General features: G+C 38.6%; 1 protein-coding gene across 1 annotated transcript in view; it reads left to right on the top strand.

The window, feature by feature from the left end:
* The window catches only part of TENM4 (teneurin transmembrane protein 4), a 749,441-nt gene that overhangs the window by 69,407 nt on the left and 664,436 nt on the right, over positions 1 to 15,598 (top strand). The window contains exon 3 of the mRNA XM_056826133.1: positions 964 to 1,233. Coding sequence (XP_056682111.1) covers positions 964 to 1,233 — 270 coding nt within the window. The remainder of the gene's footprint in view (positions 1 to 963; positions 1,234 to 15,598) is intronic.

Below are 15,598 nucleotides of genomic sequence, written 5' to 3' on the forward strand. Positions count from 1 at the left end.
GCAAAGAAAAGTAGGGAAAAAAAACAACCAAAAAAAAAAAAAACAGCTCTTGCCCTCAAGGAGCTCACTGTCTAATGGTTTTGTTGTTGTTGGATTGTTTCAGTTGTGTCCAATTCTTTGTGACTCATTTGGGGCTTAGTTGACAAAGCTACTGAAATGCTTTGTCCTTTCCTTCTCCAGCTCATTATACAGATGAGGAAACTGAGGCAAATAGAGTTAAGTCACTTGGCCAGGGTCACACAGCTAGGAAGTGTCAAAGGCCAGATTTGAACTCACAAAGATTCCACGCCTGGCGCTCTATCCACTGCTCCATCTAGCTGCCCCCAAATAACTATTTACATACAAAATATAGAGGGAGAAAGGGAAAGTAGCCTGGGAGGGAAGGCACTAGCAGAGGAGGAGGACTGGAAGAAGTCTCTTGAAGGTGGAATTTGAACCGATTCTTCAAGGAGGCCAGAGAAGCCAAGAGGCAGAGATGAAGAGAGAGAGAGAGCAATCCAGGCATGGGGGACAGACAGCAACAAATGCAGATAGGGAGGAGTGTTGCAAAGGCAAGGAGGCCAGTGTCCTTGTATCACAGAGATATGGAGAGAAGTAAAACGTAACAAGACTGGTAAGTCAGGAAAGATCCTGATTAGTAAGAGTTTTAATTGTCAATGAGATGATTTTGTATTTGATTCCTGAGATAATAGGCTGTAATCAAGTCTTGATATCAGAAGACTTGGATTCCAGTACTGCCTCAAATACTTAATAGATATGTGACCTTGGGAAAATCACTTCAACTCTCTTTGAGTCTCTAGTTTCCCATCTGTAAAATGGGATTAATTTTACATTCACTGCATAGGTAGCAGGATTGAGAATCTTTCTGGATTAGTACCCAGTGGAACTGTGGACCGAATCAGAGAACAAATCAGAAATGTTCCCTTAGCTAGCAACTCACACACATCTTTTACTTTCTTCTAGGTGCCAACTTTACTCTTCGTGAGTTGGGGCTCGGAGAGGTGACCCCACCCCATGGAACTCTGTACAGGACAGACATTGGCCTGCCCCATTGTGGCTACTCCATGGGGGCTGGCTCAGATGCCGATGCTGAGGCTGATGCCGTCCTGTCCCCTGAGCACCCAGTAAGACTGTGGGGCCGCAGCACCAGGTCCGGGAGGAGCTCCTGCCTGTCGAGTCGAGCTAACTCCAACCTCACCCTCACTGACACTGAGCACGAGAACACAGAGACTGGTGAGTGGTCCATGAGTGATGGATGGCCTGAGCGTCAGATTTTTTCCCTTGCTTTTTAATCTTTAATTACAGTAACCATGTAACACTCCATCATTTTCTGCCCTAGTGAAGAGGGTGAAAAATTGTTTCTCTCTTAGCTGTCACAAGTAATGGTCATGCAAAACATTTGTCAATGAGCTACCAAAGCAGAGGCAGGGCCTTGTTATTGTTAGAAGAGAGAGGTGGCTGTGAAGTTGCTTTATTATAATATTGTTCCAAATGTTGACCTCTCCCAAATATGTCACACCACTAAAATGAGATCTCTTTGAAAAAGAGAGAGAGAGAGAGAGAGAGAGAGAGAGAGAGAGAGAGAGAGAGAGAGAGAGAGAGAGAGAGAGAGAGAGAAAGGAAAGAAGGAAGGAAGGAAGGAAGGAAGGAAGGAAGGAAGGAAGGAAGGAAGGAAGGAAGGAAGGAAGGAAGGAAGGAAGGAAGGAAGGAAGGGAAAAGAGAGAGAAAGAAACAAAGAAAGAAATAAGAGAAAGAAACAAAGAAAGGAAAGAAGACACAAATAGAGAGAAAGATAGATATTATTAGATACATAATTGTATACAATACGTAGTGATGTAATGAAGAAACAGTAACACTAAATGAGCATATTAAAATATATTTACTTGGATAGTTGAACTGTTGGATGTTTGGAGATTGGAAATGATGTAAAGTTGCCATGACCAGAACTAAAAGGAGAGGTCTTCAGTAAGACACTATGAGTAAATTTATAGACCAGAATGACTTTGGTGAGAATTACTTACAATTTCTAATGTAAAAAGTTGACAAAATGGGTGGACAAGGTCCAATCATCATTATGTGCAGTAGAGGCCATATTTATTTTCTCTAGCCTATGTAGCAGAAAAGTACAACTTACATTCAGATGAATCTTGATTCCAATGAGGCCAAAGTTTTCTGTGGGAGCTGAAGCACCCCACACACGCACAGCAATCTGCCTAGTACTTGATGTCAAAAGCACGGTCTTGGGTTGCTTGCTTGGCAGAGGTATGCAACTTTGGTCTTCTGTACTTGTTAGAGAATGACTCCCCAAAGAAAGCATTTCACCCTTAGAACACAGAATTAAATGCCTTCCCTGTCCTCCTCATCCATTCATATCATACTTCAGATCATCTTATGCCAACCGATCCTTGTTCCTTGCCATCCTCTTTCTCTAGCAATCATGTCACCAAAGGTTACTTGATGAAAGAATAAATGAAAAGTTGGATCAGGAATATTTGAGCAGGAGAATGGGCAGGTGGTAGAAGTTTTTCCTCCATGTGCTTATAGAATTTTCAGCATCACTTCCCCTGGGTCTGTGGTGAGAGATTTTGTCCTGATGAAAAATTCTTCATAGACAGGACCAATATAATATCATGTAGCCCAAGGAATGCTAACATGGAAGTAAAGAAATATGGTAGAATTCAAGATTTGAAATTTTTTTAAACCCCTACCTTCTGTCTTAGAATAAATTCTGGGCATTGGTTCTAAGGCAGAAGAGTGGTAAAGGCTAGGGATTGGGAGTCAAGTGACTTGCCCAGAGTCACACAGATAGGAAGTATCTGAGGTCCGATTTGAACCCAGGACCTCCTGTCTCTAGGCCTGGCTCTCAATCCACTGAGCTACCCAGCTGCCCCCTAAGATCTGAAATTTATTAGAGATGTGTCTTTCAACAAGTCATTTCCCCTTTCTGATTTAGTTTCCTCATTTTATAGAATGGAGATTATAATAATTGCATTATGTACCTTGCAGGCTTGTGAAGAGGAAAATCCTCTATAAACCTTAAAGAACTACTTAGAAATGAGTGTTATTGGTTTGTTTTCTTTTACTGCTTTAGTATTTTCAATGCATGAGTAGCTGTAGTTTTGTAAAGTAGCAGATTCCTTGAAGCATTTGACCAAAAACTTGTGTTGAATTATTAGAGCAAAGGGGAGAAATTAGATCGAAATCACTGAATGCTCAGCTTCAGGTCCTAGCAGTGAAGAACTGTGCCATGTTATATGGCAGTCTTCCTGTCCTGGCATTTGGGGATATGTGAATAGAGCATCCTTCCCCTGACACTGATTCCCTTTTCTGTCATTTCAACATTTCTCTTCTCCAATGTTTTTCACTCTCAGCTCTTAAACGGTTACCTAGATTACTGCAGCAGCTTCCTCATTGGTCTCCCTGCCTAAAGTCTCTCCCTTCTCCTGCCCATTCTACCACTGTTTCCAAAGAAGTTTTCATTAAGTACAAGCCTAACTCGATATCACTCCCCCATTCTTTCAAATCCACTGATATCCTTTAGTTTCTGGTATTCTTTAGCTTTTAAAACTTTGCCCACAGCTCAAGGGCTCAGTGAATTGAGAGTCAGGCCCAGAAATGGATGGTCTTGGGTTTAAATCTGGCCTCAGACACTTCCTCGCTGTGTGACCCTGGGCAAGTTACTTGACCCCCACTGCCTCTCTCTTACCACTCTTCCGCCTTAGAACCAATGCCATATTGATTTGAATATGGAATTTAAGTTAAAAAAAAAACTCCATACATCCTAGCTACAGTGCATCTTCCTGGCCTCGCTGGACATTGGTTCCTTCTCCCATATTCCATTTTCCAGCCAAATTGTCCTTCTCTCCTTTCCCCACACTCAACACTCATCTATCCTCCCATCTTGATGCCCTTTTCCTGGCTGTCCCTCATGCCTGAAATGTACTCCTTCCTTACCTTTAAGTCTTAGAGTCTCCCACTTCCTTTAAGACAAAGCTTAGGCACCAAATTCTTCCTGAGACCTTTGCTGATATTCCCAACAGCCAGTGCCCTCTCCCAAACTCCCTTGTATTGAACTACTTTTAATGTTTCTATTTCTTCCCTTTATAGTTATGCTATACAGTTTTCAATTTATATATGCCATCTCTCTACCATTAGAATGTAAGCTCATCGCCTGGTGGAATTGTTTCATTTTTTCTCTTTTGCACTTGTCTCCCCAATTCCTAGCATCGTGCCTGTAATAAATGCTTGTTTATTCATTGATTGATTGATGGGCTACAGACTGATGCCATTGAAGGATGATACTTGAGTCACTTGAGTCTCATGTTTAGCAAAAAGAACAGAAGACATGAGGCACGTGGTGACTGCTTTTCAGCCAGTGAAAGGTTGTCCCAGGGAAGACAGCATAACTGAATGGAAAGAAGCCTTGTTTTGGAGATCAAGAAACCTGTATTTACACCCTGTCCCTGACAGCAAACTGATGAATCTAACTGTGTGACTGACTCACTGTCAGTAAAATCTTGTAACATGATTGAAAGAAGATTGCATTTCAAGTCAAAGGACCTGGATTTGAATCCTAACTCTGCTACCTAGACCAGGCTTGGCATGTTAGGTATTTAATAAACATTGGGTTGATTGCCATTAGCTTTGTGATCTCAGACAAATATCTTTAGCTCAATTTTCCCTTTTTTTTCTTTTTTCTTTTTTCTTTAAACCATTACCTTCTCTATCTTTTTTTCCCCATACTCATAAGATTCTTGTTATCTCCCTCCCCTCTCTCAGAGCTGACAAGCAATTCCACTGGTTATACATATATTATCACTCAAAACCCATTTCCATATTATTCATTTTTGCAATAATCTTTTAAAACCAAAACCCCCAATCCTATACCCATACAAACAAGTGATATTTCATATGTTTTTTTCTGCATTTCTACTCCCACAGTTCTTTCTCTAAAGGTGGATGGCATTCTTCCTCATAAGTCCCTCAGAATTGTCCTGCATTATTATTACTGCTTCTAGTAGCAAAATCATCTGTCTTAATATCAATTTTAAGACAGAAGAGTGACAAGGGCTAGGCAATCAGGTTAAGGACCCTTGATTGGGGTCACGTGGTTGGATAAATGACTAAGGTCAGATTTTTACTCAAATTCTCCCAACTCCAGGCCCGCCACCCTATCCACTGTGCTACCACGCTGCCTTTGGCCTCAGTATCTTCATCTATACAATAAAAACATTGGATAACACAACCCATTCTAGCTCTAAATCTGTAATCCTACTATAAATTGCAAATAAATTGCTGGTCTGAGTCGATTTTAGAGAGAGAGTTTCCATATAAGAAAAGCTCAACAATGAAATGAGAGGTCCATATTCTATTCCATTCTACATATAAAACATACTCCCACCACCTTAGGAAGAACAATTAGATGGTGTTTTCCCTGTGTCCCAAAGGGCAGAACTGGAAATAATAGGTGGAAGATACAGAAGGGTAGCTTTTAGCTTGATATAAAGAAAAATTTTCAGACACATCAAGCTGTTGAATAATCGAATCAACAGCTTCAGAGAGGACCAAGCTCTAGGTTGCTGGCAGTGTTCAAGCAGAGACTTGTCTGAGATGATACAGAAGGGATTCCTCCTCAGGCGAGAGTTGAATTAGCTGATTCCTGAAGTCCTCTCCAACTTGGAAATGTTGTGATTTTAAGGACAGACAAACAGACACACACACACCCAAACACACACATGATGTGCCTGACCAAAATTTCCTTCCAGTATTATCCACAACTCCACTATCACACCCTTTGCTCCATCAAGAAAAACTGGAATCCCACTATTAGTGATGATCCAAGCTGCCCTCGCCATCCTGTTTCCCATGCTGAATTCTCAAAGTTATAATCAACATGAGATGAGCTGTGCCCATACAAATTCCTCACTGTTTTCTCTCTACTATTTCTCTATAATCACTCTTGCCAGGTCCTTAAGGTAGAAAAAGGGAAGCTGAGAGGGTGAAGAAACAAGACAGCTACCTTGACACGAAGACAACAGTATTATTTGTTCTTTTAAATGCTTCTTCCCCTGGAGCTGTGGTGACAAATGATCATTTTTACTTAGAGCAGTGACAAGGTGCGGCACACACCTCCCACGTTATTGTATGTTCATGTTCAGCTGAATTATAGCTGAATTAAGCTTCTGTTGGGTGATAATGACACGTTAGACAAGGCTGAAGATACAGAGCAGAATATGGAAGTGGTTACCTGCTTCTTTTCCTTCTTCTAGCCTATATTCATAGAATTCTCATAGGAGTTAGAGTTGGGAAAGACTATGAATATTGAGTTATCCAAACCCTAAATTTTATCGGTAAGAGAACTGAGGCTCAGACAGAAAAAGGGATTTATTGAAGCTCACGGTAATGGTAGGTGAAGCTGAGTCAGAATGTGAACCCACTTCCCATCACTCAAAAGCTAGTGTTCTTTCCATTACAGTTGTTTTCTTAGAGCATCCACCTATGGGTTGGCTTTAGGAGAATTCATTCCTCTTGCCTGGGAATTAACTAACATAATATAACATGATATAATATAATGTAACATGACATAATATAATATATGTCACAATATATTATGTCACAATATAATATTGTATATTATATCATGTCATAATATATCATATAATAGATCATAATAAAGTATTCAATATAATTTAATAATGAATTCATTTCATTGCCTGGCTCAATTTGCTTATGTAGCATTTAAAATTAGTTTCTCTGCTAGAAGTATTATATTTTTATGAGGTTTATTAAGATTAAGAATTAAAGAAAATACAAAATAAGAAAGCATGTGCCTAGGAGGGCCGAATGGCCCATTCACTTACATTACATCATGAGAGATGCATCTGCACAGAAGTGGAAGTAGGAAGAGAGAGTCAGTAGGCTTTACAGTCAGTTTAAATAGAAATTTTGATCTCACCCAGGTAGGGATCTCAGTGAGGTTATAGGGCATCTTGGGAACTAGAGCAAGGACTTCTGGGGATTGAAGTCCGGGGTTCAAATCTCCATTTTTACACTTAGAAAGAGGTAAGGCAAGGAGAAATTCAATAGATAAAGTTTTCTTTCTAACATATTTGCATGTTTTCTTATTGCTGTTCAGTCATTATAATTGCATCCAATTTTTTCTGACCCTATATGGAGGTTTCTTGGCAAAGATAACAAAGTGGTTTGCTATTTCCTTCTTCAGTTCATTTTACAAATGAGGAACTAAGGTAAACAAGGTTAAGTGACTTGCTCAGGATCACACAACTAATAAATGTCTGAAGTCAGATTTGAACTCAAATTTTCCTGACTCTATGCCCAACACTTTATCTATTATACCACTTCGTAACATGCAGAGATTTAAAGGTATTAGGAAGGATCCTTGTCTGTGTCCAAGTCTTGTTATTATCTCGCATATTTCCTAACCAGATCAGCTCAAATTGGGCCCTTGTTTCCTCCCCTATTTGCACACAAAAACCAACAGACCCTTTACTTTGAGAACATTACTTCTCTCTATGAACAGTCAGGCTTCAGGCCACATCCAGCCTTATAAGAACCCAAGAAAACACAACAATCCACACAGGAAGAAAAGCAGAAAGTGAATTCCCAGATGAACGATAGTGAGGAAAGCTTTTAGTTCCATAGCCTGGATCCTGCCTGCCACCTGCAAATTGTAAGGAATCCTATGACACATTTCATGAGAGAGTAGACTGCTTCTGTTCAGCAATTCACCAAATAGAGTTGCTTCATCCACTGGCTTTTATTCTTTGATAGCCAGTTGATTGTATGTCAAGGAGAATAAAAGAGAACAGCATCAGCAATGAATGAATGAATGAATAAATGAATGAATGAATGTAAAAGCATGTACTTACTCTGTGCCAAGGTGCTGGAAATACAAATGGAAGAAATGATAACATATCTCATAACTGAGAAGTACATGTAAAAAAAAACAAGTGACACATCATAGCTGATTCTCTTACATGTATTATCTCTTCCTATTCTCAAGGATCAGAAGAGAATTCCTATAAGAAATTAGCTATTGGATAGAGAGGAAGGCCTGGAAGTTCTCAGGGTGAAGCTGCAAATCATATGGCAAGATCCAGGGGTCCTTAGCACAACAGAAAGGACGAAATCCCTCTTTAATGTGCCAGTTCTTGAAATATTTGAAAAGAAATATTACTAATTTTGTTTCTATCCTCCAGATAACATCATCAATTCTTCTTTTCAAAAAGTTTTCCAATTAAATAAAAATAATTTTTAACATTTGGATTTTTTCAGATCTTGACTTCCAAATTCTCTCCTTCTCTCGCTTCCCTCTTCCCTCGTTGAAAAGGTAAACAGTTTGATATAGGTTAAATACATCCACAATTCTTTCAACCTGTCCTCATATGAATGGCCTTTCCCCTACTTGCGTTGCTTTTCCTTAAATGGCAGCAAGAACACAATACTTCATATGGTGATTGTGTCAGAACAGAGCTTAGAGAGTCCATGACTACTTCTGTACACACTATACCTCCCTGGGTACAACTCCTATGTTCTCTTTGGGTTTTTTGACTTTTGTGTCTCACTATTGATTTATTCTGAGCTTGTAGTCCTCCAAAACTCATTATCTTTTAAAAATTCCTTTAGAAATACCTTCTGTGACATGAAGGAAAGCCATTTAACCCAATTCTAAGACTTTACTTTTCACCATATTTAATATATGTAGCCTTTATTATCCAAATGCAACGTCTCATCATCTCCACACATTTGTTGTTGTTCATATCTGTCCAACTCTTCCTGACCCCATTTGGGGTTTTCTTGGCAAAAATATTGGAGTAGTTTGCCTGGTAAACTTCCCTTTAAAATGTTGTTTTTCTGTAACCATTGAGAAGGGACCAGATTCTTATTCATCCCATGCAAATATGGCCTCAGGTTCACCTTCCCTTTTCAACTCTTTGTCACTTCATTGGTAATTGGTGTATTCAGCTTAAAATCAAAGTCATAGGATAATAGAGTTAGAGCTTAAGGGGAGGATAGAGACCATAGAGGCCAACATCTTCCTTTTACAGAAGAGGAAACTGAAACTCAAAAAGGCAAATTTCTTGCCCAGGATACTACAACTAGTGTCTATAGCTAGATTTGGACCCTGATCTTCCCAACTCCAAGTGTACTACATCACACTGCCTCTGGGTATCTCCTAGACAACTTCTAGGACTCATTTCTGGGAGGCCAATGAAATACGAACAATGGCAGCTCACATCAACAAAGACTTTGATTCTACTGCCCAACTATATAATTGCATTATTCAATAATAATTGTCAACAGTATTGATAGACTCTGTGCCTTTAGCTGAGGTCAATGTGGACATTCCATGAAGCCACCATAAATAATAATTTTTATGGGCTCCATTAAAGCCAATTTTTCTACTGAAGGTTAATGTCAGCAACTTTTATGTCAGTGTTTAATATCCAAAATAAATATCATATTGACTTGGTATTGTAAACTCTTAAAGCTCTGTGCTGAAAAATAAAACAAGCTAGAACATTAAAAAGAAGATATCTTTAGAGGACAGGCTTTGGACAGAATATGGATCTTAAGCGGTCGAAAAGTCAACAACTTCATCTTCTGCGAATGGTTCGAGCCACAATGAAAGGATAGCTATTTCATGTAATATCTCTTGCATGCAGCCCCTTCCTTCACTCTTCAGGCTACCACCAACCTTGTTCCAGGCCTTCATCACCTCATTCCTGTACTATACACCGACAATTATCATACCAAATTGTACAGTTGTTTATCAATATTTGTTATAAAGGAGAAAGGAAAAATATATAGATGTGCTATGCGAGGGGCATCCAAAGGAGTATGATGTTCAGATATCAGGGAAGGAAGTGTGGTGCAGTGGAAAGTGCATTGATGTAGGAGTCTGGATGGTGGGGAGGTCCCAGTTCCAGCACTTTATTTGCTGTGTAACCTTAGGCAAGTCACTTTACCTCTTCAGTAGTCCAATCTCCTCCCTTTGCAAAATGTGAGACAGGTCATTTCCAGCACTAGGATCCTAGGAGCCACAGACCCAAGCCATACCCATCCTTCAAAGCCTAGACCAAGTACCAACCCAGCCTCTTCCCATATAGGAAACCTTGAGAAAAAAAGTAAGCCATTTTGAACCTTAGTTTCCTTTTAGGTTAAATCATTTATGTAATATATGGACTCAATTTGAAGGTTTTCATGAAGATGAATTGAGAAAGCCTATGTAAATGTCAAAATACTATATAAATGTTGGTTATTTTTTACATCTCTCACTCCACCTCCTGTGTTGGAAATATTTTGGTCTTTTCTTTGCCTCTTTTCTCTCCTCCAACTTTTTATTTGCAATTAGTTACCAAGCACCACTTTCCTGCCTATATTATCTCCTCTCATGGTCCCCTCTGCTTCATTCCCCTTTATAATCTTTGCCTTCTTATAGGTCACCATTATCAGCCACTGGAACTCTTACAATAACTATCATAGGGTTCCATATTTATACTATTCCTAGCCCAGTCTATCCTTCATACAAATACCAGACTAATTAGTCTTATACAAGATCCGCTGGGTTTTAATCATGTAACCATGGGAAAATATTTAAAAAGAAAAAAAAAGAAACTTCAAAACAAGACATCATTCTGCTTAGATTTTCAATAATAAAGGCATATGCCATAAAGTCAGAAATCAGTGAATAAAGTCCAATTTTGCCTAGGGAAAAAAAAAGATCTGCTGGGTTTTACTCCTCTGTTTAATAATTCAGTAAAAAAAATATTCAATGTTTTCCTATTGCCCACCAAATAATATTCAAACCTCTTTTATTGACAGAGATGGGATTCAAATTCACATCTTCCATTATACATTGCACTGATACATGGGAGCATTGGTGGTAAGGGGAGAAATCACCCACCCTTTTCTGGGAAAAGAATAAAGCTAACTTGATGGACCTGATTCAACAATAAAAGGACAAGCAGAAAAAAATACTGTTAGTTCCCTTGGTGATCATCACTGGTCCTCTAATGGCCATGACTATTTACCGGTCAGGAAGCACAGAATTCTTTGAATGACTTCTCTTTCCCCTAAGTGCTCTTCAAAAAGCAAATGCCATTTCCTACTATTTCTCTGAAGGCAAGAAACTATCATGCTAAAAACTGTGGCATGGCAGAATTGAAGATGGTTCTATTCCTACATTCTTTGACTTAAGAGAGGTTGCTGGGTATTTGCAACCAGCTACAAATGTGTTCTTGTTTGTTTGTTTGTTTTTTTAATGAAAAATGAAAAATTCTTTCCAAAAAGGAAAGGAGGGTTTGGAAAACATTTCTGTGCCTTTAGGAAGTTATATCAAGAGAAGCACAACTCCTATAAGATTAAATTGTGGTGTCATAGTAAGACCATTGTGGTCCACCAATGTATAATCAAATGCTATTTCCAAGTACAGTTAATTTATCAACTGGGAAACAGTCCCAGAATAAGAATTAAGAAACTTGCTTTCTACAGATTTCTAGCAGTTTGACTATGGCAAGTTAAGCTGTTATCTGAGCCTCAATTTCTTCATCTATAAAATGGGAATAATCTCTGAATGGCACACCATCTAGGGTCACCATGAAGAAAACACTTTGTAAACCTCAAAGGAAGTTAAGGATGAAATGGATAGTGCTAGACCTGGAAGAAGGAAGACATAAGTTTGAATCCTGCTTTAGATATCTTATTAGCTGTGTGAGTGACAATTCACTTACCCTCTCCAAGGTTCTGTTTCCTTATCTGCAGAAAAGGGATTATAATTGCTCTTACCTCACGAGACAGTGATAGGATAGCATATGTTGTATAATAACGAGCAGCTAGGTGGTATAGTGGATAGAGCCCTAGACCTGGAATCAGGAAGTCTTGAGTTCAAATCTGTCTCAGACACTTATTAGCTGTGAGACCCTGGGCAAGCCACTTCACCCCATTTGCTTCAGCTTCTTTATCTGCAAAATGGACTAGAGAAGAAAATGACAAATTAATTACTCCAGTATCTTTGCCAAGAAAATCCCAAATGAGTTCACAAAGTCAGACATGACTTAAATAACTGAACAACAATTTATACAAATTTATTTAAAGTGCTTTTTAAAACCTAAAGGGCTTTTTAAATGCCTGCTATAATTATCATTAATATTATTGTCACTATGACTCCTCTTCCTAAAGCACTACTTAAGTGTGAGCTCTTATTGTGATTGCTACCCATAATAGCATCAAGGAGATAATACCATGGAGTAAAAAGAGCCTCCACCCTGGGTCCAGAGATCTGGGTTGCCATCTTGACTGGGTCTCTAATTAGCTCTAAGACTTTGAACAAACTCATAGTATTTGCCATCGTCTTTAAAGTGAAGATGGTGATCTTTGTACCATCTACCTCACAAGGGTTTTCCAAGTATGAAAATTAAATCAATGTAGGAAAAGCAATTTGTAGCCTCTGTAGAAATGTAATGTGAAGCTAGAAAAGACCTTAGGGATCATTGCTTTCAAAATCACAGAATCAGATCTCAGAGTCATCTTGTAGCCCTACAGGGGTGCCTTACAGAACATTCCTGACAAGATACCCTTTGTGTGAAGAACATTAGTAAAAAGGACTCTCAAACCCTGCCCAGCAGGGCAGAACATTTTTGGACAGCTCTAATTGGTAAGAAATTTTCCCTTATGCTCAGCTTAAGTTTGCCTCTAAGTGCTTCCATCCTTTTCTTTTCCATCTTCCATCCAATTCTCTTCTCTTAGTGAAGAAATTAGGATCAGAGAAGTTAAGAGACTTGTCCTAAATCCCACAGCTTGGAAACTTCAGAGTTAGAATTTGAATCCACATCTTGGGAGTGCTGATTAGATTCAGGGTATTTGGGACAGTTCCCTGCCTTGGCTATTATTGCCCTACTCTTTCATAGTAAATAGCCTGCTCTGTCTTAGGAATCTTTTCTTAAATCTGGAGGAAGAAGGGAGTGGGAGGGACTGGAAGCTATGCTAATTTAAGATGGATTGCATTTTCAAAACTAGGTTAAGACCTGCTGTGTGCAGAGGTGCAGAAAAACAAGGTTTGCTTTTAATTTAAGCAACCATGTCTTGCAATTCCAGAAGTGATGGTGTGTAGAATGACAGTCTTATTAAAAGGGTTTTTTTTGTTATTATTGATTTTTTTTGTAAATTCTTTTCCCCTCCCCCTTTGAGAACTTCTGTTCTGCTTTCAAAAGGTGACTTTTCAAGGCTACTTTCCGCTTTTAGCAGACCCAGAATGAGACTAACAAAAGAGGGGACTGGAGAGGAAATTCATGCTCATCTGTTGTGACCTTGGGAGAGTCCCTTTCCCAATATGGATCCATTATCTCCCAAATGAAGATTAAAAATATTGGCACTTCCCATCAGATGAAGTAATTATTTTATAAATACTAAAGTCCTATGGAAATGATTGATTTAAACAAATCAGTAAGTAATCCTTATTCATGGAATAAATAGTCCTTCAACAGACTGGTCATTCCCTTCCCTACTTTATGTTCTATTCTTCCTCACTACTACACTGAGCTCTATTGACTGATCTACTCACTATCTTTCCAATAGGACCAGCTCATGTGTTAAATGACTTTTTCTACCTTGTTATTGTTGTTGTTTAGTCATTTCTCAGTGGTGCATGACTTTGTGACTCTATTTGGGGTTTTCTTGGCAGAGATAATATAATAGTTTGCTATTTCCCTTTCCATTTCAATTTTCAGATGAGGAAACAGAGGCAAACAGGGCTAAGCAACTTGCTCATATAACTAGTAAAAGTCTGAGGCCAGAACTCAAAAAGATGGGTCTTTATGATGCCAGAACCAGCACTCTATTCTCTGTACCATCTAGTTTTCCCCACCTACCCTTTTCTGATCACTCTTATTGCTAGAGCCTTCCCTCTGTCAATTCTTTCTCATTTATCCTGTATATCCATTGTTTGTACACAGTTGTTTGCATGTTCTCTCCCCCATTAGACTCAAGAGCAGGGACTGTGTTTTGTCTTTCTTTGTACCCTGAGCACTTAGTCCAGAGCCTGACACAGTGGAAGCTTAAAGAATGTTTTTTGACTGACTGACTAACCTTTCCCATTGGTGATATCTAACGTTCCCTTCCTTCAAAGCCTACCTCAAGAGATACCTCCTTCTGGAAATTTTCCCTGACTAAAGCCACAGTTACCCTTTCCTCTTCTAAGTTCCTTTAGTATAGTCAATAATCAATAAACCTTTATTAAAGACTTACTATGTGCCAGGTACTGTGCTACAGTGATGGAATAGTTGAAAATGGGGTTGAAAGAACTTTGGATTTAGACTCTTCAAGACCTGTCTTTACTGTTTGTGAAGTTAGATGGCCATGACCAAGTCTCTGAACCTCAAGTTCCTGGTCTATAAAATGGAAATCTTACTTTTATTATCTACCTTATTGAATCATACAATAATGTGTATAAATATCATAAATATCATTATTCATTTTTGCTGCTTCATGTTTTAAGTTTTCTTTGAATACACATAACCTGAGTTTCCTAACTTAAATACCTGCTCCAGATACCCTCATTTTCACCCTGGGTAAGTCATTTAACCTCTGTCTGCCTCAATCTCCTCATTTGTAAAGTAGAAATAATACAGGCATACCTCAAAGATATTGTGGGTTCCATTCTAGACCACTGCAACAAAGCAAATATTGTAATTACATAAATCACATGAATGCTTTTGTTTTCTAATACATATAAAAGTTAGGTTTAGACTATACTTTGATCCATTAAATGTGTAATCATATCACTTCTTTTAAAAATCATTGCATACAGAACACATGGGTCGATGAGCATATGATTAGGGATGCAGACTCTAAGCGATCACCCTGGTGCAAATATTAATATGGAAATAGGTCTTGACCAATGACACATGTAAAACCCAGTGGAACTTTTTGTTAGCTATGGGGTAGCAGGGGAAGAAGGGGAGGGGAAAAAAGCTTGAATCATGTAACCATGGAAAAATATTCTAAATTAATTAATTAAATAAAATATTCAAATTAAAAAACAAAAATAAAATAAAAATCATTGTATACACCTTATTTTAAAAGTCTTTATTGCTAACACAAAAAAGCTAACCATAATCTAATCCTTCAGCAAGATATCATCTTTTTTGCTGGTGGAGGGTCTTGCCTCAGAGCTGATGACTGATGATTGATCAGGGTGGTGGTTGCTGAAACTTGGGGTGGCTGTGGCAATTTTAAAAAATAAAACGATGAAGTTTGCCCTTTCAATCGACTCTTCCTTTTACTTGAACACTTCAAGGCCATTGTAAAGTTATCAATTGGCCTAATTTCAATGTTGTTGGATCTCAGGAAAAGAGAGGCTCAAGGAGAGGGAGAGAGATGGAAATGGCCAGTGAGTGAAGCAGTCAGAATACATGCAATATTTATCAATTGGGTTCACTGTCTTCTATGCAAGTAGTCCATGAAGCCACAAAACAATTACAGTAGTAATACCACTTATCACTGATCACAGATCACCCTGATAGACATAATAATAATGAAAAAGATTGAACTATTACAGGAATTACCAAAATGAAACACA

Source organism: Monodelphis domestica, chromosome 4, assembly GCF_027887165.1.
Source record: "Monodelphis domestica isolate mMonDom1 chromosome 4, mMonDom1.pri, whole genome shotgun sequence".
Classification (NCBI taxonomy): Eukaryota; Metazoa; Chordata; class Mammalia; order Didelphimorphia; family Didelphidae; genus Monodelphis; species Monodelphis domestica.